Source organism: Chlamydomonas reinhardtii, chromosome 6 (assembly GCF_000002595.2).
Source record: "Chlamydomonas reinhardtii strain CC-503 cw92 mt+ chromosome 6, whole genome shotgun sequence".
Taxonomy (NCBI): domain Eukaryota; kingdom Viridiplantae; phylum Chlorophyta; class Chlorophyceae; order Chlamydomonadales; family Chlamydomonadaceae; genus Chlamydomonas; species Chlamydomonas reinhardtii.
Window position 1 is genome coordinate 934453 of NC_057009.1, and position 19453 is coordinate 953905.

The window sequence follows — 19453 nt, forward strand, 5'->3', positions numbered from 1 at the left end:
TCCCTTCCCTTCCCTTCCCTTCCCTTCCCTTCCCTTCCCTTCCCTTCCCTTCCCTTCCCTTCCCTTCCCTTCCCTTTCCCTTCCCTTCCCTTCCCCTCCCTTCTCTTCCCCTCCCTTCCATTCAACTTCCCTTCCCTTCCCTTCCCTTCCCTTCCCTTACCTTTTCCTTCCCTTCCCTTCCCCTCCCTTCCATTCCCCTCCCTTCCATTCAACTTCCCCTCCCCTCCCCTCCCGCCCCCCGCCCGCACCTTGATCGCGTTGTCCACGCCGCCGCTGTACACCTGGTCTCCCGCATCCGCAAACGCCACCGCGCACACCGGGAACTCGCTCCGCAGCGTGTGCACCGACTTCTTCACGCGCATGTCCCACACCTGCGGGCCGGCAGTGGCGGCGGCGAGGCGGCCGGTGTGAGTCCAGTCCTCAGAGGCGGGCTGAGGGCCGCCGCGTGCGTGTGTGCCAAGGAGCAGGCTGTGGAAGAGCCCCAGCGCTCCTCCACACACGTGCTCCACATCCCGGGTGCACTCATCACACACAAGCGCACACATGCCGTTCCTGGCGTAGTACAGCATGGTATATGTCACGCTGCGCCATCGGCCCCGCCGGTGGTCGTGCTGCATCACTCCCCCCATACCCCCCCATGTGCCCACCTTGACCGTGCTGTCGTCCGCCCCCGTCACGAACACCTTGGCGCCGCGCCGCAGCGGGCAGCAGCTGTTCACCACCGCCGTGTGCTCGCCCATCTTCTTGATCTGAGGCCGGGAGGCGGCGGGGAGTGTGTGTGTGTGTGTGTGTGTGTGAGAGGGGGGCACGGAGGGGGGGCAGGTAAGTCGGCGCGTGCTGGGACTGAGCGACCGGGAGACCGCCCGGCGCAGCATGCGAGTACGGGGGCACCGGCAGCCGCGCCCGCCACACAGCGCCCGCCTTCCCTCTGGTGGCTGCACCTGCCCCATCTGTGCGCTCCACCGCAAGCGTGCTTCGTCATGCAGTAATGGCTTTCGCTCCCCAATCAACCTCATTCCGCCCTGGATCCACGCCTGGCCGCCCCAACCGCATGATGCGGGTCGTCACGGCCCCACCCCACCGTTGGTTTTGGTTTAGTTTGGGCTGGTATTTACAACCCACCCCACCCCAAGCCTGACCTTTTCACTCGGCTCGGCGACACACGGTAACCCTCTCGACCCGCCCTCGCGACCCACGCCAACACCCGCGCCAACGCCAGCGCTCGCTCCAGCGCGCACCCACCGGCGCGCCCGTCTCCGCGTCCCAGCAGCGCGCGGTCTTGTCGGCGCTGCAGCTGAGCAGCGCCTCGCCGTCCGTGAACCAGTGCACCTCCAGCACGGCGTTGCGGTGGCCCTGTGGAGCACACACACAGCGACAAAACGAGGGGGGCGGGAGGCGGGAGAGAGGTCATGTCCGGGTCCGAAAGACGTGTGGCAGGCGGGGTTCGCGGCACGGGGCCGAGCGGCAATGGCGCCCGCCCACCATGCTGCACCGCACATACCGCAGGAGTGCAGGCCCATGACTCCCACCCGGGCAGGCCACGTGGGCAGTACCCATGCACCCACCGCAATGACGTTGTAGTTTTCGTTCTCGTCGTACGTGCGCCACAAGAAGATGGTTTTATCGAACGAGCCCGAGGCGATGCATTGCCCGTCCGGCGAGAAGCGCATGGAGAAGACCTCCCCGGCATGACCCGACAGCTGGATGATGGGCGCGGACAGGTTGCTGGTCCGCGTGATGCCCTGCAAGTATGTATGTGTGTGCGTGTGTGTGTGTGTGTGTGTATGTGTGTGTGTGTGTGTGTGTGTGTGTGTGTGTGTGTGTGTGTGTGTGTGTGTGTGTGCTTGCGCGCGCGTGTGTGTGTGTGTGTGTGTGTGTGTGTGTGCGTGTATGCGCGCGCGCGTGCGGATGGTGATTAGGTTTTCAGCAGGCGAAGGAGTAGGTCAGCAGCGGATTGGCAGGCACCGGAGCCGAAGTCATAAAGAGGGGAAGGAGCAACGGGGGGATACAGGCAAGAATACATGCGCAATACCTAATACGCGCAAACACGGCCAGCGAACGCGTTGTGCGCACACATGGTGAGGTGGAGCCACCCACAGGAGCTCCAGCCACTTCGCCGCCGCTCAACACTGCTGTTGGTCAGCCCTTACCCGCCCCCCGTGGCACCCGCATGCGGGCGGACCGCACCGGTGGCACGCAGGCACAGCGGGCGCCGGCCCACGCAGCCGACCGAGGCACAGGGCGCTCGGGGCAGGGTGCACTGAGCGCCGCCCTAGAACACCCACCTCCTTGGTCACCGACCCCACCACCAGCTGTGCGTCCGTGCGGGGCTTTTTTGATACCACAATAGCGCCGGTATCGCCATCGATCTCCGCGTCCACCTCTGGCCCTGGCGATTGGGACCTCTCTCGTTTTTCAGCCATTATCAACTAGCTACTATTGGGCCGCAGAGCCCCTAACCAGAGCGTCTTGCCAAGGTCCTGGCACTCTCAAATGACTGCAGTCACGTCAACGTGATACTCAATGCAGGGAGCAGATGAGCCAACAGCATGCGCATATGAAAAAATTTGGCAATGTGAACTGACGCAGGCGGATGTCAAGGGCCGACGAGTCCTTGCATCCGCATGGCACTGTTGAGCGCTCAGACAACCTTGACGTCTGCTCATCAAGCAGCTATATGCAGACATCCATGACATTATCAAGCCAATTAGCTAGGTAGTGCTAACAGCATGTCAACCACGCACCCGCCAGAGCGCGGGCTTGTAGCACTAATTAAGGGGCTGACCATCGGGAACGTGCCTGCGCTTCAGCCCGATGTGCTAGAGCTTTACGCGGAGCTCAAGGGAGCCTACGAGGCACAGGAGCGCGCTGCCCCGAGGGAGTATGCGGTCAGTTCACTGGAGGCACTTCGTGCGGGTCGTCCCGCTCTGCGTGGCTTGGTCCGAGTCGAACCGTTAGACAATTTTCATTTACAGGGCGACCAGGACGAGGACGTGAAGCAGGCGTGCAAGCAGGCCAGCCTGCTCTTCGTGGCGCGAGTTCTCTCCGCGGCGCAGAAGAAGGAGAAGGATGGCAGCGAAACGCAGCCTTCGAACTTGGGGCTTTCCATTTCTCGCATCGTGGCTGTGGCCGGCATCAAGTAAGGCTTGCGGTCGGGTTCCCGCCAAGACTCCCGCTGAATTCTTCGCCCGGCTTTTTGCACCGCGCAGCCTGCTGGACTTCTTTCGCGAGGTGCACGTCGTCGTGAGCGAGCTGTCGGCTTATTTCGAGTCGCGCGGCAGCAGCTCAAAGCAGTTCAGCCAGCAGGCGCTGCTGAAGGAGAACTCGGAAACGGTGGTCGTGATGGGACTCCTGGCCAAGAAATACAAGGTGCCTGAGGGTTGCTGTCTGCTTTTCTAATCATGTCAGTTGTTCCATCCGCAAATTGCGTCGCCGAGAGGGCTTGTTGGGGTGCTGTTTGCGGACGGCGCGAAAGGCGGGAAACGCGTTTCGGACCCCGCCCTTCGCCTCCCGTAGGACAACTTCAACACGTTCCTGCACCAGCTGGACTTCTACAAGCAGGTCGTCCTGCGCCTGGGCTGGAGCGCTTTTCTCGTGCTGCGAGTCAAGCTCCTGAGCGCGTTTCCCGACGTTGTGAGGTGCGCACCGCGAAACGGATCCTTCCCGCGCTTCCGAACTTCCAGGGCAGTTCGCCTACATCCGCGTTAATATAACCCGTATGGCTTGCAGCTCACGAGGCCTGGACCTTCTTTTGCGCACCGCGCTTCAATATGTGATATGCTTTTCGCATAATCCTCTAAGCCGCTTATTCTCTGACCGTCGTTCACCACACTTTCATTGACTTGCAGCTGTGTGGAGCTGCTGCCCTGCATCTTCGCCATCCTTGCCAGCCATGCGCCGCGCCTTCCGGACTGCCTCACGCACATCACGCGGGAAAACCGGGGGAAGTTTCTCCTGAAGAGCATGGCGGGTGCGCCGGGTCGAGCTCGGGATTGGCTCCACGTTGGGTTCTCCCACACACAGTGTGCCTGCCTGGGTGCCCGACAGCCAGCGCATCGCTGGGAAGGATTTGCTTTCGGGACACCCCTTACGTATCCTGCACCTTTGTGGGATTGTGGCTGCAGACACGTGCAAGGCGGACTACGGGCGCGTGCAGGCGCGGATGCCAAGCGTGGAGGCGCTGCTCACGCAAGTGTTCACTAGTGCCGTGCCGGAGTGGCGCACAGCGGTAGCGGAGGCGAAGGCGAAGGCGCTGTCGGACGCGTCGGGCCCTGCTGCCGTTGGAGGCGTGGACCTGGTTGCTTGTGAGTCCTGACAGGATGCCACGGGGTCCTTGCCGTCTGAAGGCGGGTGATGCATGTCATCAGTCCTAGGCGTCCAAGTGGCCATTAAAAAACTGCAATAGGATCTAAGCGGCCTCCCCCGTATGCACCTGCAGCGCCGGTGCTGGAGGGCCTGGTGACGGACACGGACCGCATGAACCGCGTCGTGGCCGCTCTGGAGCGCGAGTATGAGCAGCACTACTCGCGCGGCGCCACGGAGCTGGACGAGCGCGAGTTCCTGTCCACGGACTTCACCAAGTTTGCGTCGCCGCGCTTCTCGCCGGGGCACATGCACTCCACCATGGCGAAGCTGCGCAGCGGATCCATGCCGCTGCGCTCGGGCGGGCCGCTGGGGCCGGGCTTGCACACCGCCACCCCGGCGCACCCGGGGCCCCAGCAGCTGCACCTCGTGCCGTTGGGGCTGCATTCGCCGCTGCCCATGATGCACCTCAACGCGGGACCCGGCGTTCCGGGCACCCCCATTTCGGAGGCAATGGGCGCGTCCGCGTGGCTACGCGGCGTGACCAGCAACATGGTCGCAGAGGTGGGTTTGGGAAGACGTCAGGGCAAGGGCCGCGGGCAAGCAGAGGAACGCGCGGGAGAGGCAAGGCTTACGAAACGGGTTCTTACATAGTAACGCGGACTAGGTGGTATGCTGTGCACTTTTGACGGTATGGGTGCTCACGTTCCTGCCCACGCTCCGCAGCCGTCGCCCACGCTCCAGCGCTTCCTGGCGGCGCTGCCCATCAACAGCAACAGCTCGGGGCCCACGCCGGTGCAGCAGCTGATGAAGCGCGTGCGGGACCTGGTGGCGTCCGTCATCCCTGACGAGGCAGCGCCCTCGCTGCTTGGCCCCTTCCCACTGCTCAACACCTCGCTGGGGGCGGAGCGGCGCATTGAAGCCACCAAGCTGTACTGCCACAGCCTGGACACCATCCTGCAGAACGAACAGCGCACCAACGGGCTGCCGGCGGCGCTGGCGCTGCTTGGCTCGGCCAAGTTCCAGCGCGGCCTCATTGCCTGCTGCATTGAGGTTGTGGCGGCCTGCTACCGCATGGTCTCCTGCGCCTTTCCCAATGTGCGCATGACTGTTGGGTTGTTGGGAAGTTGGGTCACGCGCATGTAATGGAAATGCATGAGGCATGGAAAGCATTTTTAGTCTCTGAGCATGTCACAAAGGGGTCTCGCCGCTTCGCTGCAGGTGCTGGACGCGCTGCGCATCAAGGCCTTCGACATGGCCAACATCATCGGCACCTTCGTCAAGAGCATCGCCACGCTGCCGCGTGAGCTCAAGCGCCACTTGTTTCTGATCGAGGAGAAGATCCTGGAGTGTCTGGCTTGGGAGCCGGGCTCGTCACTCTACCACCTGATCGTCAACGTGCACACCGAGAACGAGGCAGCGGCCGCCGCAGCAGCTGCGGCCATGCAGGAGGCGGCGGCCACCGCAGCCTGCTCGGCGGCATCAGGCGACGACTCGCAGCACGACGGTGCAGGCAGCCGGGCGGGCCTGTCATCCTCCTCGGGCGGTGCGGGCGCGGCGGCTGCGGCGGAGGGCGGCGCGGATGGCGGCACGGAGCAGCCAGGTGCCTCATCATCCCACAATACGGAGCAGTCGGGAGGCGCCCCGCCCATGGAGACGGCAGAGGGGGGTGCGCCGGGCGCGGCGACTTCGGCGCCACCGTCGACGACCCCTGCGGCCCCAGCTGAGCCTGCACCACCGGCTGCTGCCAGTCCCGCGGCGCCGGCGGCCAGCCATGCGCCGCCGCCATCGCCAAAGCGCAGCCAGGGCGTGGCGTTCTCGGGCATGATGTCGCCGGCCAAGAAGGGTGAGTGACTGACTTATGGAGCGCATCCAATGCTTGTAGCAGTATCATCAGGAGACGTTGTGTGCGTCCGGCATCCGTGTCACGTCCATGCCACTTAGCGATCACGCCCTAACTTTGCCTGTTTGTCTTCCGTACAGCCCGTGGCACGGACGGCGGCGCTCACTCGACACAGTCTTACATCGAGTCGCTGCCCAACGCGGTGGGCTTCCCTCCTGCCGCCGGCGCGGCGCAGGGCCAGGCGGGGCTGCTCTTTGAGTTCCTGCGCAAGGTGCTGAAGCTCACGTCGTTCCGCCTGGCGCTGCTGTGCGAGAACTTCGATTTCAGCCCGCTAGAGGGGCCCGAGGTCAACAGCAAGGTGGGTGACTACGGGGGCTCTGAATATTGCCGGATTGGAGTATGGGCGGGCCGCGTTGTTGAAGTGGTGGCGTCGTCCCGCGCACTGGCGAGCTATTCGACTCAATTTCTTCCCTTGGCGTCTTCCGTAGGTGTACGAGGCCATTGAGCATGCGCTGTACAAGCAGACGCACCTGTTCTACAACCGCCACATCGACCAGATCATGCTGTCGACACTGTACGGCTACTGCAAGGTGCACAAGCTGTCGCAGGTCTCCTTCCGCGAGATCATCGCGCAGTACCGCAAGCAGCCGCAGGCGCAGCAGTCGATCTTCCGCTCGGTCGTCATCGACCAGGTGCTGCCAACGCTGCAGATCCAGTCGCGCGCCGACATCATCGGCTTCTACAACGCGGTGTTTGTGCCCGCGATGAGAAACTTCCTGCTCAAGAGCGAATCCAACGGCTCGGGCGCCAGCGGACCCGGTTTGGGCGGCGACAGCAAGCACGCCGCTGCGGGCAACAGCGGCAATGCCGTTGGCGCGGCAGCCGGCGCCGCGCCCGCTCAGGGCGTCGGCGCCACCTCCGCCATGCCGCCGGGCCTGCCGCCCTTGCCACCCCGCGCGAGCCAGTCGCCGCGGGGCCCCAAGCTGCCGTTGCTGGGTGCAATTGCGGCGGCGCCGCGCATGCTTGGCCGCTCTGCCAGCGGCAACGCGCGTGGCGGCGGCGAGCGTGAGCTGGGCATGCCGCTGCTGCACCCGCTTCTCCCCACCGGCAGCAGCACCGGCGGCGGCGCGCTTTCACCCACCAAGGGCAGCGAGGGAAGCGGCCACCCCACGCCGACGGGGCCCGTGCCGGTCTCCCGCTCCAGCAACGGCGGTCGTGGTGGCAGTGGCGGCCGCGGCGGTGGCCGTGGCAGTGCTGAGCATAAGATTCCAGAGGGCCTGGCCGCACTGCTGCAGGCGTTGGACAGCCAGAAGGCCGCCGAGGAGAACGGCGCCGAGGAGGAGGAAGAGGAAGAGGAGGTCGATGCCGATGAGGAGCAGCCGCAGGCGCGCGTCACGCGATCGGGTCGCACGGCGCGGGACCGTAGCACGGGTCGGGAGCGCCGCGGCCGGCACACGGAGGCGCGCGACGACATGGACGAGGCCTCCATGGACGCGGAGTTCTCGCAGCAGACCGTTGTCACCGGCCGCCGGCAGCGCACGCCGAACCGGCGGTACGGGGCGGATTGAGCACCGCGGCCGGAGGTGTAAGGTGTTGAGCCCATCATTCTGGGAATGCTGAAAGCAAGGAATTGGCATTGAAGATATAGTTTTGGATTCGTGCATGTTTCTTTCAGGTCTTCTTCAATTCAAGGCCACCGGATCTTCACTCTCCTAGCCCGCCGGCATGGTGGCCGGTTGCAAAGATTAGAGGCATGCGTTGGGATTGAGTCCGCCTGACGCATTGTTTGCGCATTCATTTGGATACCCTAAAATGACTACGCACACCCCACTGTCAAACAGAGATTGAGAACGCATGATGGGAGGGAATCGCAGACCACCATTGCATTGTGCCCACGGCTTGGGCCCCACTGCCGCCGTGTGTGCTCAGACCCGTGACCAGCGAACCTGTTGCACAGCGTGGGCATGGAGGGGGCAACAGTACTCGACGGAACTGAAATGGCGTTTCCACCAAGCTTATGCATGCGAGGGGACCGCCACATATCTGGCTTCCCCCAATAGTGTAGGCCGGCTTGGTGTGACGCTGTTGTCGGATGTGGGTTGCAAGTACGTATCCCGATGCGCGGAGCGTGTATCACCTAAAAGATGTTACGCATTGCAGATGTGCCGGTGTAAAGACGGTGTGACGCGGATGGCGGAGGGCCGAATCGGTAGTACTTAGTAGCGCCGGTGTACCTACGAATGCTATCATCATTAATTAGTTTGACTCGCGAGATATCCGGTCATCCAAAATGCAGAATGGTCTTGTTCGATCAGTGAGCGGTGGATGAGCCCACACGTAAGCGGGCTATTGGATGATTTGCTCTCGGTTACACTGATGCGATGTCTCTCCCGTTGGTTGCACTTGGGAGCAGGTCCATGCGTGTGCAGTACACGCTTGGCTTGAACTTATACCAATGGAATGGACATGTCCCAATGCGGAATGGACACCGCGCGTCTGATACCGTACAGCACTGTCAGGCAGCAGCTTAAGGATGCCGCACAGTCTGGCTTCCTTCCTACACTTCAACAATGACTACAGACCCACGAACCTACATGGTGTGCTCCAGCTGGGCCGAAACCTACGCCTTCAGTAGAAGCGCTATTACGGTATGTCTGGAGCAGCAATCATGTAACGTCCCAACAAATCCTCGAGCATCGTGTGCAAGGAAATCCAGGAAGATCTAAAGCACCACTGATCTCAAGAGCGCCTGTCTCTCGACATACAGCAGTCACACTAAATGCTCCCTACGAAGGCTGGTTCGGACGAGACCAACGCCTTACCTGCCTAGCAGCAACGCCCCATCCCCTGGTATCTGCAACCCCCCGATCCAACCCGCCTTCCCACCTGACACAACACGTCCGCAACTCCGCATCCGCCTTCACCGCCCCACCGCTACACAACATGAGCCGCAATGGTGGGAGGTTGGCCGCAACCGCTCCAAGGCCGCTTCAAAGCCCCCCGGCTCGTGCCTCCGCCGCCCTAGGGTGCCTCATCGCGCCTGCACGCGCGCCGCGAACTCCGCAACCAGGTCCACAAACAGCCCCGGCATCTCCTCCTGCGGCATGTGCCCGCACCGGTCCAGCAGCACCAGCTCGCAGCAGTCGGGCGGCAGCATGCGCGCCAGGCGCTGGCTGTTGGAGGCGGGCACCAGCTTGTCGTACAGCCCGTGCACCAGCAGCACAGGCAGCCGGCGCGCCGCCACCAGCGCCGCCAGCCGACTGGCCAGGTCAGTGTCCTCCTCGGGCGCGTCGTTTGTGGCCGAGGCCGCCGTGGCTGCTGCTGCGGGGGCTGAGGAGCTCGCAGCGGGGGCGACGGTGGGAGACTGGGGCATGGAGGCTGCGGCGCGGGAGAGGCGGGAGGACTCCGAGTCGGCCACGGCGGCAGATGCGGCCAGGCCTGCGCCGGCGGCCGCAGCCGCAGCGGCGCCCATGCCAGTGGCCGCAGCTGCGGCGGCAGTGGCAGCGGCGCCGGTGATGCTGGTGCCGGTGCTGGTGCCGATGTCACCCTCGCTGTCGCCCGCTGGCTGGGCATCGCGCAGGGCGTCCCTGAACAGCTCACTGATGCCGCCCCTGCGGACCAGTGGCCACCAGTGTGAGCGGCCACAGAAAGTCCGCTTGTCAGTTGTGCCACCGCAAAGCTCGGCAAGACCCTGGGCTCATCTCATCATATCACACCGCATGCACGCACGTTTGCCATGTTACAAGAGCACAAGTGCACGCCCTGGCCGCACACACACCGACACACCGACACACACCTGGGCCGCGTGAGTCTCGCCAGCAGGAAGTTGACCATGCCCGCCTCCCAGCCGCGCACCAACTGCGGCATGCGGTAACTGTCCACGATGTCGGGCGTGACGCCAGAAGGGTTGTAGTAGGCCTGCTGCAGGCCCTGTGGAGTTGTGGTGCGCAGGAGGGGAGAGGAGAAGGAGCACGTGAGGTGCTTGCATCGGATGCCAAGGGCACGGCTCTGGTCGCCCCGCACTCACCCGCGCGCATTCGCACTCAACGAGTACACCTCCCACGCGGTCACCCTCTTCATGAATATTGGAGCTCACCTTCAGCCAGAAGGTGCGGCGGCGCACCAGCGACCTCAGCAGCAGTGTGATGACGGGCGCCAGCAGCCGCAGCACACCCAGAGCCAACAACGACGCCAGACCGCCAGCCAACCGGCCCAGAGCGCGCAACAGTCGCCCGCGCCGCGCTCGCCGCCCGCCGCCACTCCGGCTCAGCCCACTGCCACTGCCACTCCGCTCTAGCGGCTGGGGCTGCTGCTGCTGCCGTTGCCCCGCGCCTGCACCCGCACCCGGCTCCGGCTCCTCGCGCCGCGGGTACAGGCGGCGCACCTCAGGGGGGTCGGTGACGTGGCAGCCGCTGGGCTCGAAGCCCAGGTGGGCGGCGGCCTGGGCGGCAGCGGCGCGGCGCTCCTCCGCGGGCGTGGCCTCCACCACACCGGCGCCTGCTCCGCCGCCGGGCCGGTGTGGCGTCAGCTGCACGTCTGCGAACTCGGGCCCGGGGAAGGCGAATATGGCGGGGGCCACCAGCACCAGGCCCGCCAGGCCGTCCGGGTCCGTGACAGCCTGCGCGTGCACACACGCGTACACTCGCTCAAATATTGAACCATACGTCTACTTCACGTACATGTCGCGTTGTTGCCGAGGGCAGCAGTGTGTGTAGCAAGGTGCTGACCAACAGTGGGTGTCACAAGGCGGCCGGGGTTGCTTGGGGGGCGCAACGGCGGCGCTGTGCTGCCGCCTGCCCGCCGGGCGCAATGCAGCAGCGGGCTCACCTCCAGCGCCGCGCACGCGCCGCCCAGGGAGTGCCCAACCAGGATGCGCTTGATGGGCCGCTGCCGCGCCGCCGCAGCAGCGCCACCGGCCTCGCCCGCAGCCGCGGGTGCAGCTGCTGTAGCTGCAGTAGCTGCTGCGGGCTGCTGCGGCTGTAGCATCAGCCCCAGCTGCTGCAGCTCGTAGTCCAGCACCAGGCGGCCCAGGCGGCCGTTGAAGGTGAGGAAGTAGGACGACATGTCGGTGGGGCTGTGCGGGTGCAGGGAGGGGAGGACAGGGTGAGGTGGGGGCGGTTGGGGATTTGCAAGCGAAGTGGACGATGTAAGAAGAGGAGGGCGCGCATACGCACCGTGTACACTGAACACTGACAAGATATCAAAGGGTGTCATATCTCAGGCTGGCTGCATGCTGCGTACTCGCAAGGGCTCCTGATAACACCCCACACAACCCGCACGCACTCACGCAAACGCACGTCGTCACATACCCCTTCCCTTTCCCCCACACGCACACACGTACACGCCCCCACATACACACGCGCACACGCACCGCTGCGTGAGGCCGAATCCGGGCATGTCGTGCGCCGTGACCACCCCCCGCAGCGCCGCCGCCATCCGGCCCTGCACCCGCTGGTACGACCCCAGGTTGGCGCCAAAGCCGTGGAAGCAGTGCACCGCCGTCAGCGACCCGTCGCTGCTGCCACTGCCACTGCTGCTACTGCCGTCGCCACTGCCGGTGCTGCTGTCGCGGCTGTTGGCATCTGCGGCAAAGTCGCCGGTCTTCACTTTGACATGCACGGTCAGGGTCTGGGACCCGTGCCCGCCGCCGTCACTGCCGGCGCTGCCGGTGCGGTGCGCTGAGGCGGCCACAATGGGCCGGAAGCGTGAGTCGCCATCGCCCAGTGCCGCGTATGCCTTCTCTCGGGCCTGCAGGGTGGGCCAGGCGGGGTGGGGCGGGGCGTGAGGCAGCGCGGTAGGGGTGCGTAGATGGCAGACCTCCACTCGGCTAGACAAACACAAAGCAGGATGAAGCGTATGCCTGCCGGACCTCACCCTCTTGCACACGCAAGCACCATTCGTCCGAGGGTCCCAAGAGTTCCTTGCCTGATTGCGGTCTAGGTGGGAGCAAAGCACGGCTCTTCCCCTGAGCCCACACTGGCCTTCGCTCCATTCGCTGGTCCCTCCCTCCGCCACGCTCCTCCCTGTTCTCCCCCCTTGACCCACCTTGTATTCCCGCTCCAGCAGCGACGTCCGCAGCAGCGACGCACACGCAGCCGCCGCCACGAATCCCGTCACGCGCGCCGCCCACGTGCCGCCGTGCCAGCGCCCCGTGTAGCTGTAAAGGGCCAGGGCCAGCAGGGCCGGCACCAGCACGCACAGCGCCTCTCGGACCGGCCCCAGCACCGGCATGTAGTCCAGATCCATGGACAGGTCCTGCTCCTCAGACGCCTGGCCGCCTGAAGAGCTGGAGGCCGGCGAGGGGGACCCGCCATTGGGGGGCACCGGACAGGAGGCAGCCGCTGCGGACGCCGATGGAGGGGCGGGGGCGCGAGGTTGGGGCGGCGCTCGTCGGCCCCGGCGCGTGTTGCTCTCCGCATGCGAAACTCGAGAGTTCAGCGAGTCATATGATCCCTGCAGACATGCATTAGTGCCATGGAGGGTCGCAAACAAGGAAATATGAATGCACATTTCGGAGGTTGCCTTGCACGCCCGCGACATGCCGGATCTGGTTGCAACTCGCCTGCGCTAGGTTCGCTAAGCATAATACTTTACACACCTGCTTTGCCTGGCTGCAGTCGCGCCCGCCCGGGAAAGGAAGCCATTTGCCAGTCCGCTTGCGCAGCGAAGCCCAGCGCCCAGGACCGAATGCTCCTAAGAATCTAGTGTCCTTGAGGCCCCACATTTGTGATGGCAGGGCCCCCGAGCCCCACGTCGAAGGCTGGACTTGCACGTTGCTGCTTGTTGAAGCTGGGCTTCAGGGCCAAGGCCCGCAATCAGATCAATCCATACCTGACCTTATAAGTGATGCGCCCACGCGTGCTAGTGTATGCGCGACGCGAAAGCTGATTGGAAAAGGCGCCGGTGGTTGTGCACGACATCTGCGTGGCAGACCCGGCACGCTCGGGCCCGGGGACCCCCGACTTGACAAGGTGTGCCCGACATGTAGCGAGAGCCTCACGGCTAACAAGAATCACAGGGACCGTGTATATCCATTGCAACTTTTATCTATCCTGCCAGTGCGACGTCATTCAAGTCGCTTTGAGCCCTCGGTGCGGTCAGCGGTCCCGGCATCCTATGTCTGACAATCTTGGACAACCCTTGGGCTAGGAACAACGCAAACGGCACACAGCCCCGGTCCTCAAAGTACCACGAAGGCAATGCATGCTTAGCTAGCATCGCTTCTCATCTGCCAGTATACGGTGCAGCCTGTAGAAGCTATCGGCCATGGAATACGCACTACGGGAGGTCTGACGACAGGCCAAAGACGAATGTGCTCAACATTGTGGTCTGGATTGAGCACTGGGTGGTGGGTGACAGGGGATGGTGGCAAGGGATGGTGACGGTGACATGAGCTTGCCATCCGCACTGCACAAGTCTGCAGCCCTGCGCCGCCCTATTCCGCGCTCGTGTTCAGCCACCCGCTAACTCGCCCTCCAACTCCCCTTGCCTGCCGCTGTAGCATGCCGGAGCACACCATCTTGTGTTCTAACTTGAACGCATTCTTCTTATCCCTATGCCTGCCATGACGATCCGAATGCTGATCATGAATGCCATAGCTGCGGCCACATTTGACCATCCCGAGTCGACAATGCAACCCTGCTCATAACCTGGGAACTGCGCCTAGCTATTGTTCCACCCACCCACCCCCGTCCCCCGCCCAACATTTCCGCTAGTACCGTACGTTGGGTCCCCACACTTCACAACCTTATGCTAGGACCTCAAGACAATGCATGCTTATGTCAGGTGAGAGAATCCTCAAACGGCTTATTGTATCAGTAAGCGCGTACATAGCACGCCACGCAGCCTCACATCGCGTCTCTCTGCAGGCGATAAAAGCATGTCCAGGGCCATGGACTAGTCCCAGATACCGTGCCTTGTCCACCGCAGGAACGGGCTGCCCTGCCAGCCGCAGCCCGCTGCACTCATCGTTCAATCTACGACGCTCCTGGTCTTCTGAAATGAACACCCTTGCTCCCTGCAGCCTCATTCCCCAGCTGTATTTCTGTGCATCATGCTCGCAAATTCCGCACACACGTCCTGTCCAAGTCGGTTACGCCAGCAAAACTGCCGCTACTCGACTGCTGGCGCTGCCGCGGCGCAAGGCACGGCAGGCTCATGTCCAAAGGAAGTCCCAAGTCGGTACCGCGCTCCTGTGTGCCTGCTGAAGACAGCAAGAACGCGGCATGGGTTCAGTGCTGGTCCACTTACCGGTTTGCCACAGTACAGGGACTAGTTGCAAGGCCGCTGAACATGTTCCGGAAAGCTTTTCAAACCTAATGCCGTCAGTACGCCACAGGTCTTACCGGCTTAGCGCCAACGGAACGGCAACAGCGGCGGCCACGACGGGGGCGGCGGGGGCGGTGGGGGCGAGGGTGGAGTGGACGGCGATGGCGGCGCGCCGCTCGGCTCCTTCGGCGGCGGCTTCTCTGCCAGCTGCATGACCACCAGGCTGTGGTCCGACTGCGTGTGGAGCGGGGAGATGAAGGCGGCCGACACGCAGCCCGCAACCTCTCGGCCCGTCACGTAGATGCGGTCCAGGCGCGACCAGCCCGTGGTGGCGCGCTTCCAGGAGTGTGTGCCCTCGCGCCCCTCCGGGTTGCACTGGCGGTAGGTGTCCACGAGTGCCAGGTCCGCCGCTGCCTCGCCGCCCGCCGCCAGCACCGTGCTCAAGCCCAAGCCCTTGGCGACTGCCGCTTTAAAGCCGCGCGCGTACTCGGCGTCCTCCCCGCGGCTGCCCCGGCCCGTGGAGCTGTCGAGCTGTGGGTCCTCCACGAAGTTGAAGTCGCCGGCCAGCACCAGCGTCAGGCCCTCCGCCTTCGCGTGCGCCACCAGGAATGTGAGCGACTCGAACACCAGGGCGCGAGCCTCCGCGGCCTTGGGGTTCTTTCCTGTCGGCACATACAGACTGCACAGCGGCGGAAGGCGGTCAGTAACGATGGCAGAGAGCAGGAGCCGTCTTGCATATAGTATCCAACAGCCACTCTGACGTGGTGCTATTTGCACCGCCACCGCCAACCCCACCTGCACAGCAGCAGCCGGTGGCCGCCCCACTCCAGTCTGCAGGCGGTGATGCGGCCCGGGGGCCGCTCTGGCGGTTGGTCCACGGGCCCGGCGGCCGCGGCCAGGTCCGGGCGCATCAGGATCGCCACGCCTGCTGCTGCCACGCTGCCCGCCGAGTCTTCCGCCACGACCACCCACCCGCGCTCCAGCAGCCCCTTCCTAAGCACGCTCATTTTAAATTGTGTGTGAAAGGACTCCTGCACGCACACGACCGCCACGCCCTCCCGCTCCCACACCCCCAGAGCCTGCATGAGCCCCCCATGGCCCCGCACGTTGTGCGCCCCCAGCCGCAGCTGCGCCACCGCAGCAGCGCCCTGCTGCCCCTGCTCCTCCTGCTGCTCCTTCTCCTCCTGCTGGGGCTGCTTTGTGGGCGGCGGGGCGGTCCGGGTTGGGCCGCCCGCGGCTGTCGGTGCGGCGGTGCGCCCCAGTGCCCACAGCGCCGCCGACCACAGCAGCGCGAGCAGCACCGCCACGCCCCTGCAGGCTGCGGCCATGAAGGCGGCGGACAGCGCCCACGAACCGACCGGGCGTTCCGCTGGCGATTCAGCATCCGGCGCGGCGGGTTGCTTGGTGGCGGCCGGTGCCGGCTCTTGCTGGGTGTTGGGCGAAGGAGTCGTGGCGCTGCCCGGCTGTGGCTGTGGTTGCTTCGCCTCGGGCGTAGCAGGCTGCGGTGCGGTTGGTATGTCCGGCGGCCGCGCCTGCGCATGCACATGATGAGCCAATGGGTTGCAATGGGGGGCCAGGTAAAGGATTGGGTCACATGCCACATCGATAGGGCACTGCTTGTGCTGTAGCCACACAGTAGAATGACTGGAGCGGCCCTTAATCGTAATTTGCGTGGTTTACAGACACCGCTACGCCGCTTTCAACTTTGTGGCGCACCTCAATGATTGGAGGTGGCGTGGGCTTTGAGGCAGCAGCCCGGCGTTTTGGACGGACTTGAGTCTCAAGGATGTTCATGAGAACCCACCAAGTCATCTGGACGCCGGGGGATGAGCAAGGAGTGTCAAACTCTTAATACCAAGTCAAGCATCAAGCAACGCGCGGTTGTGGAAGGGCTTGGAGCGCGCGTGGCGCCAAAAGGCGTCATCTTTGTCCTTACCTCCGCCTGCGCCTCCCTGTCTAGCGGCGGTCGGCTGCCGCGCCGGCCCTTGCCGCGCTTGCCCGCGCCACCCTGGCCACTGGGCCACTGCCCTGGTGGCTCCGGGCTGATGGGGTCGCTTGGGACCCTGCCTCTGCCTGGCGAGCTGTCGGTGCCGCCCTGGCCGCCACCGCGTTCTCCCGGCGGCGGCGGACCGCTGGGGCCGCCCTGCTGCTGGTTGGAGGCACCGCAGCGCACCGGTGCTCGCACTGCTGGCGAGCGAGGGCCACCGTGCGGAGCCAGCCTTGCGGCGTGATTGCGGGTGGCGGCGAGACGGCAGTGGAACGGCGCCGGTGCGGACTTGCATGGTGTCGGGCGGAGAAGCTGCGCTGGCGCTGCGGAGAACTGCATGACAAATCTGCCCCGCCGTGATGCCTCCGGCCACAACAGTGCGGGTGAGGCTAGGCGGGCTTGAAGGCGCTTGGGCGCCTTGACATGTAGAGTCCCTACAGAGGTGGGTTGAAGCCGTGAAGGTAAGACAGCACGGTCCCACCACGCGTCCGTCCGGACGCGTCCAGCCTTGGTCTGTAACAACACGCGCGCCGCTGGGGCGCACGCTCACCCAAGTGGCCGAACTGTATAGTCCCCTTAGTCCCACGCACGACCCTGACCACCCCGCCATGCTGGCTGTGAACAGTGCATTGCAGCAGCATACAATGGTCAGGGCGTATGCCCCAGCGCGCGCTCAGCGACAAGACTCTGACATCACATCCAACTGCGCGCAGCCTGGCCCTCGCAACCTACCGCAACAACCGTACCCGCAACCTACCCTTGGCCGCAATAGGTTCCAACAGTGAAGGCTCCGAGGGCAAGCGCGTCAAAACGAGCGAGGATCAACGCGTGCGGCCTGGGCAAAGCCAGGTGGTTAGCGTTTCAAGAGCGCGGTGGATGCAGTGCTAGCCCAATGGTCGAAGTGGTATACGCAGCCTAAACTCTTATTCATTTGCAGCAAGAAATGGCCCTTCCAGGGGGCTGCGCCTGAGCGTTGCCTCGAACGGGTGCGCATGCAAGCCAGGCCATTGAACGCGAGGCAGCAGGCGCTGGCACAAGCGCCATAGCGTTACACATTCACAAAATGGAGGCAACCAGCAAACCCAGGAGCTTTCTGCACCTCCAACCTGCAACGACCGCTTGGTCTCCTGACAGCCTTTGCAGGGTAACTCCAATTCAGCCCGGTATTAAGCTCTGGAAGAATACGCCCATCCAACCGGAAAGCCCAAATAGCGAGGTTTCAGGTAGGACGGAGCACACCAAGGGTCGCGTCACCCAACACGGACCTGAGCCTTGCCCGTCAGCGTGACGCAAGAATGCGCAACGAACTAAATGCTCAGGTTATGAAGGCGATGCGGTTTGCGATGGTTGCAAACACGAAATGCACATGCCTCGCGTAGAATGTAGAACGACCTTCCGAACATCGCCTGATGAATCTCGCCTGTATACGTATATATGATATCTATTGAAGCGACGCCAGTTGGCCGCACCGGCTGTGCATACCCTCGAGAATTGGGAGTTTGACTCGCAACTACGAAAAAGAGGCTGCGTGGCCTTTATCCACGCTTGCCCGTATTATCAGTTGAGCTTGGCAAGCTTGCGCCTATTGCTGTTTCAACACCACACAAGACATGCGCCACGAACCCGCACCCTCTCCCAATCTCCCATCTGTCCTCGCTCCCCGGCTTCCACCTTCCCGCCCAGGACGTTAAATAAACCTCCACCACCACCTAGACCACTTAGGCCATAGAGCTGCACAGCACTTAAGCACGTGCCGAGCATGAAGGGGCAACTCTCACAGGGGGGGGGGTTAGGAAACAAAGTGCCAGACCCCATGCCCCGAAATCCCCCGGGACCCCCGTTGAGGGGACGACCGACCCCCCGACGGACAAAACCTTGTTGTTCAGGGGTTACAACCCCTCCATTTAATACCAAAGTGGTGTCAATCGACTCCTCTTGACGAGCACAATCACTCCGTGTCATCAGCGGTCCTGTTCTGAGACTTCGGTCACCGGCGGGATCCTATCCATGGAAATCCCCTCGACCCAGACCACCCCGCGCTCAACTCTCTGCCGCGTGACGAATGGACAATCGGCATCGGCAGCCTTGTTAGACGTTAACTCGTGCGCACCAGCGCTTCAGAGCCAAGCTGTGTCAGTGCGCATGTGCTGAATGTGGAGACATGTCCCGACATGTCCACGCCCGGACGCGCAACTTAGCCCTCCCACGCTTTGTTTGTGCTTATTACGTCATAACGTGCACATATGAGCCTCGTACTGCTGCGTTTGGCCCCTAGTTCTGCTTGTGGGGCGCTTCCCGAAATCCGCCAGGATGGGCTCCCGAAACCCGACGGACCCCCAGGGACGAGGACCGACCCCCCAACTTTGGCGGCCCAGAACTTCCTCAACATACCACCCCTGACAAAACTACAAGCACATGCATAATGCTCTTCGAAAGCTCTGTAACTTTGAGCATGGGGTAAGAATCTGAGCTTTCTACCCCCCCCTGACTCTCATACCACAAATTCAACCTGTCCCCGAAGTGGGCTTGCTTGGCTGGTTCTCAAGCGGCCAGCTGAAAGTGCAACGCGTCACCTCCCATACACCGCGTACCACCTCCATCACCCACCGTGCTACTGCGGCGGCGGCGGCGGCTGGCGCATTGCAGGCAGCCAGCCCATGCCAAAGGGCTCCAGCAATCAAATCTCCGCCAAATTCCACGGCGACCGTAACTGGCTGGCACGGCAGCGCTGCCGTGAGTCCGTGACCCCGGCGCCGGCCACCCAGCCAAGCTTTGCCCGACCCCGTGTCCTCCATCGTTGCATGTCACCATTTCCCTTTGAGGTGGCGACGGTTAGGTGCCCTTGCAAGCCCCGAGGCGACAGACACAACCCAGCCATGCCCAGGACGTAGCAACTACGGTACTACGGTTGCTTCTCTGGCACAGTCGGTGGTGCCATCCAAAAGCCGGCGGGGCAGTGCTGCCGTGCCCCCTATGCAAGGAACCCGGGTATCCGCACCAATCTAAACTGGTGGTTCAGTGCATGGGCAGCCGCGGGCCCCGGAAGCACGACA

At 63.6% G+C, this 19453-nt stretch overlaps 4 protein-coding genes across 5 annotated transcripts in view; 1 reads left to right on the plus strand and 3 right to left on the minus strand.

The window, feature by feature from the left end:
• Positions 1 to 2560, minus strand: part of CHLRE_06g255400v5 (uncharacterized protein) — a 4866-nt gene extending 2306 nt beyond the window's left edge. Inside the window, exons 1-5 of the mRNA XM_043062688.1 lie at positions 2286 to 2560; positions 1566 to 1742; positions 1243 to 1353; positions 648 to 749; positions 249 to 371 (exon numbers count right to left, since the gene is read on the minus strand). Coding sequence (XP_042923394.1) covers positions 249 to 371; positions 648 to 749; positions 1243 to 1353; positions 1566 to 1742; positions 2286 to 2423 — 651 coding nt within the window. The 5' untranslated portion in view covers positions 2424 to 2560. The remainder of the gene's footprint in view (positions 1 to 248; positions 372 to 647; positions 750 to 1242; positions 1354 to 1565; positions 1743 to 2285) is intronic.
• Positions 2561 to 2693: 133 nt separating this feature from the next.
• Positions 2694 to 9022, plus strand: CHLRE_06g255450v5 (uncharacterized protein). The gene is made up of 11 exons (XM_043062689.1): positions 2694 to 2888; positions 2976 to 3139; positions 3210 to 3369; positions 3517 to 3638; positions 3849 to 3970; positions 4125 to 4304; positions 4439 to 4866; positions 5029 to 5400; positions 5524 to 6148; positions 6286 to 6503; positions 6634 to 9022. The coding sequence occupies exons 1-11, from the start codon at positions 2730 to 2732 to the stop codon at positions 7711 to 7713; spliced, it is 3630 nt and encodes a 1209-aa protein (XP_042923395.1). The 5' UTR covers positions 2694 to 2729; the 3' UTR covers positions 7714 to 9022.
• Positions 9023 to 9024: 2 nt separating this feature from the next.
• On the minus strand, positions 9025 to 13260 carry CHLRE_06g255500v5 (uncharacterized protein). Its single transcript, XM_001696323.2, has 7 exons — positions 12744 to 13260; positions 12191 to 12598; positions 11517 to 11893; positions 10973 to 11219; positions 10242 to 10763; positions 9942 to 10075; positions 9025 to 9756 (listed from the first exon to the last, which is right to left on the minus strand). Exons 1-7 carry the CDS (start codon positions 12867 to 12869, stop codon positions 9177 to 9179), a joined length of 2394 nt encoding a protein of 797 aa, XP_001696375.2. The 5' UTR covers positions 12870 to 13260; the 3' UTR covers positions 9025 to 9176.
• Positions 13261 to 13514: 254 nt separating this feature from the next.
• Positions 13515 to 17950, minus strand: CHLRE_06g255550v5 (uncharacterized protein). 2 transcript variants are annotated; one of them, XM_043062691.1, is made up of 6 exons: positions 17158 to 17950; positions 16350 to 16834; positions 16130 to 16225; positions 15209 to 15945; positions 14491 to 15092; positions 13515 to 14345 (listed from the first exon to the last, which is right to left on the minus strand). In XM_043062691.1, the coding sequence occupies exons 2-5, from the start codon at positions 16737 to 16739 to the stop codon at positions 14495 to 14497; spliced, it is 1821 nt and encodes a 606-aa protein (XP_042923396.1). In that variant the 5' UTR covers positions 16740 to 16834; positions 17158 to 17950; the 3' UTR covers positions 13515 to 14345; positions 14491 to 14494. The 2 variants fall into 2 exon arrangements, with proteins under 2 accessions (XP_042923396.1, XP_042923397.1); XM_043062690.1 differs by having other exon boundaries at positions 13515 to 14348.
• Between the last annotated feature and the right edge of the window lie 1503 nt (positions 17951 to 19453).

What these genes read in the sequence shown, in the direction of transcription:
- CHLRE_06g255450v5 (XM_043062689.1), top strand. Translation starts at nt 2,730, where the DNA reads ATGTCAACCACGCACCCGCCAGAGCGCGGGCTTGTAGCACTAATTAAG. An exon ending in GCGTTTCCCGACGTTGTGAG is followed by an intron (nt 3,639 to 3,848) that starts GTGCGCACCGCG and finishes ATTGACTTGCAG; the next exon opens with CTGTGTGGAGCTGCTGCCCT. An exon ending in GGCCCGAGGTCAACAGCAAG is followed by an intron (nt 6,504 to 6,633) that starts GTGGGTGACTAC and finishes CGTCTTCCGTAG; the next exon opens with GTGTACGAGGCCATTGAGCA.
- CHLRE_06g255550v5 (XM_043062691.1), bottom strand. Translation starts at nt 16,739, where the DNA reads ATGCAGTTCTCCGCAGCGCCAGCGCAGCTTCTCCGCCCGACACCATGC. An exon ending in ACAGGGAGGCGCAGGCGGAG is followed by an intron (nt 16,226 to 16,349) that starts GTAAGGACAAAG and finishes CCCGGCGTCCAG; the next exon opens with ATGACTTGGTGGGTTCTCAT. An exon ending in CGCCACCTCCAATCATTGAG is followed by an intron (nt 15,946 to 16,129) that starts GTGCGCCACAAA and finishes GTGCATGCGCAG; the next exon opens with GCGCGGCCGCCGGACATACC.
- CHLRE_06g255500v5 (XM_001696323.2), bottom strand. Translation starts at nt 12,869, where the DNA reads ATGTGGGGCCTCAAGGACACTAGATTCTTAGGAGCATTCGGTCCTGGG. An exon ending in ACTGCAGCCAGGCAAAGCAG is followed by an intron (nt 12,599 to 12,743) that starts GTGTGTAAAGTA and finishes GCATGTCTGCAG; the next exon opens with GGATCATATGACTCGCTGAA. An exon ending in TGCTGGAGCGGGAATACAAG is followed by an intron (nt 11,894 to 12,190) that starts GTGGGTCAAGGG and finishes CCCACCCTGCAG; the next exon opens with GCCCGAGAGAAGGCATACGC.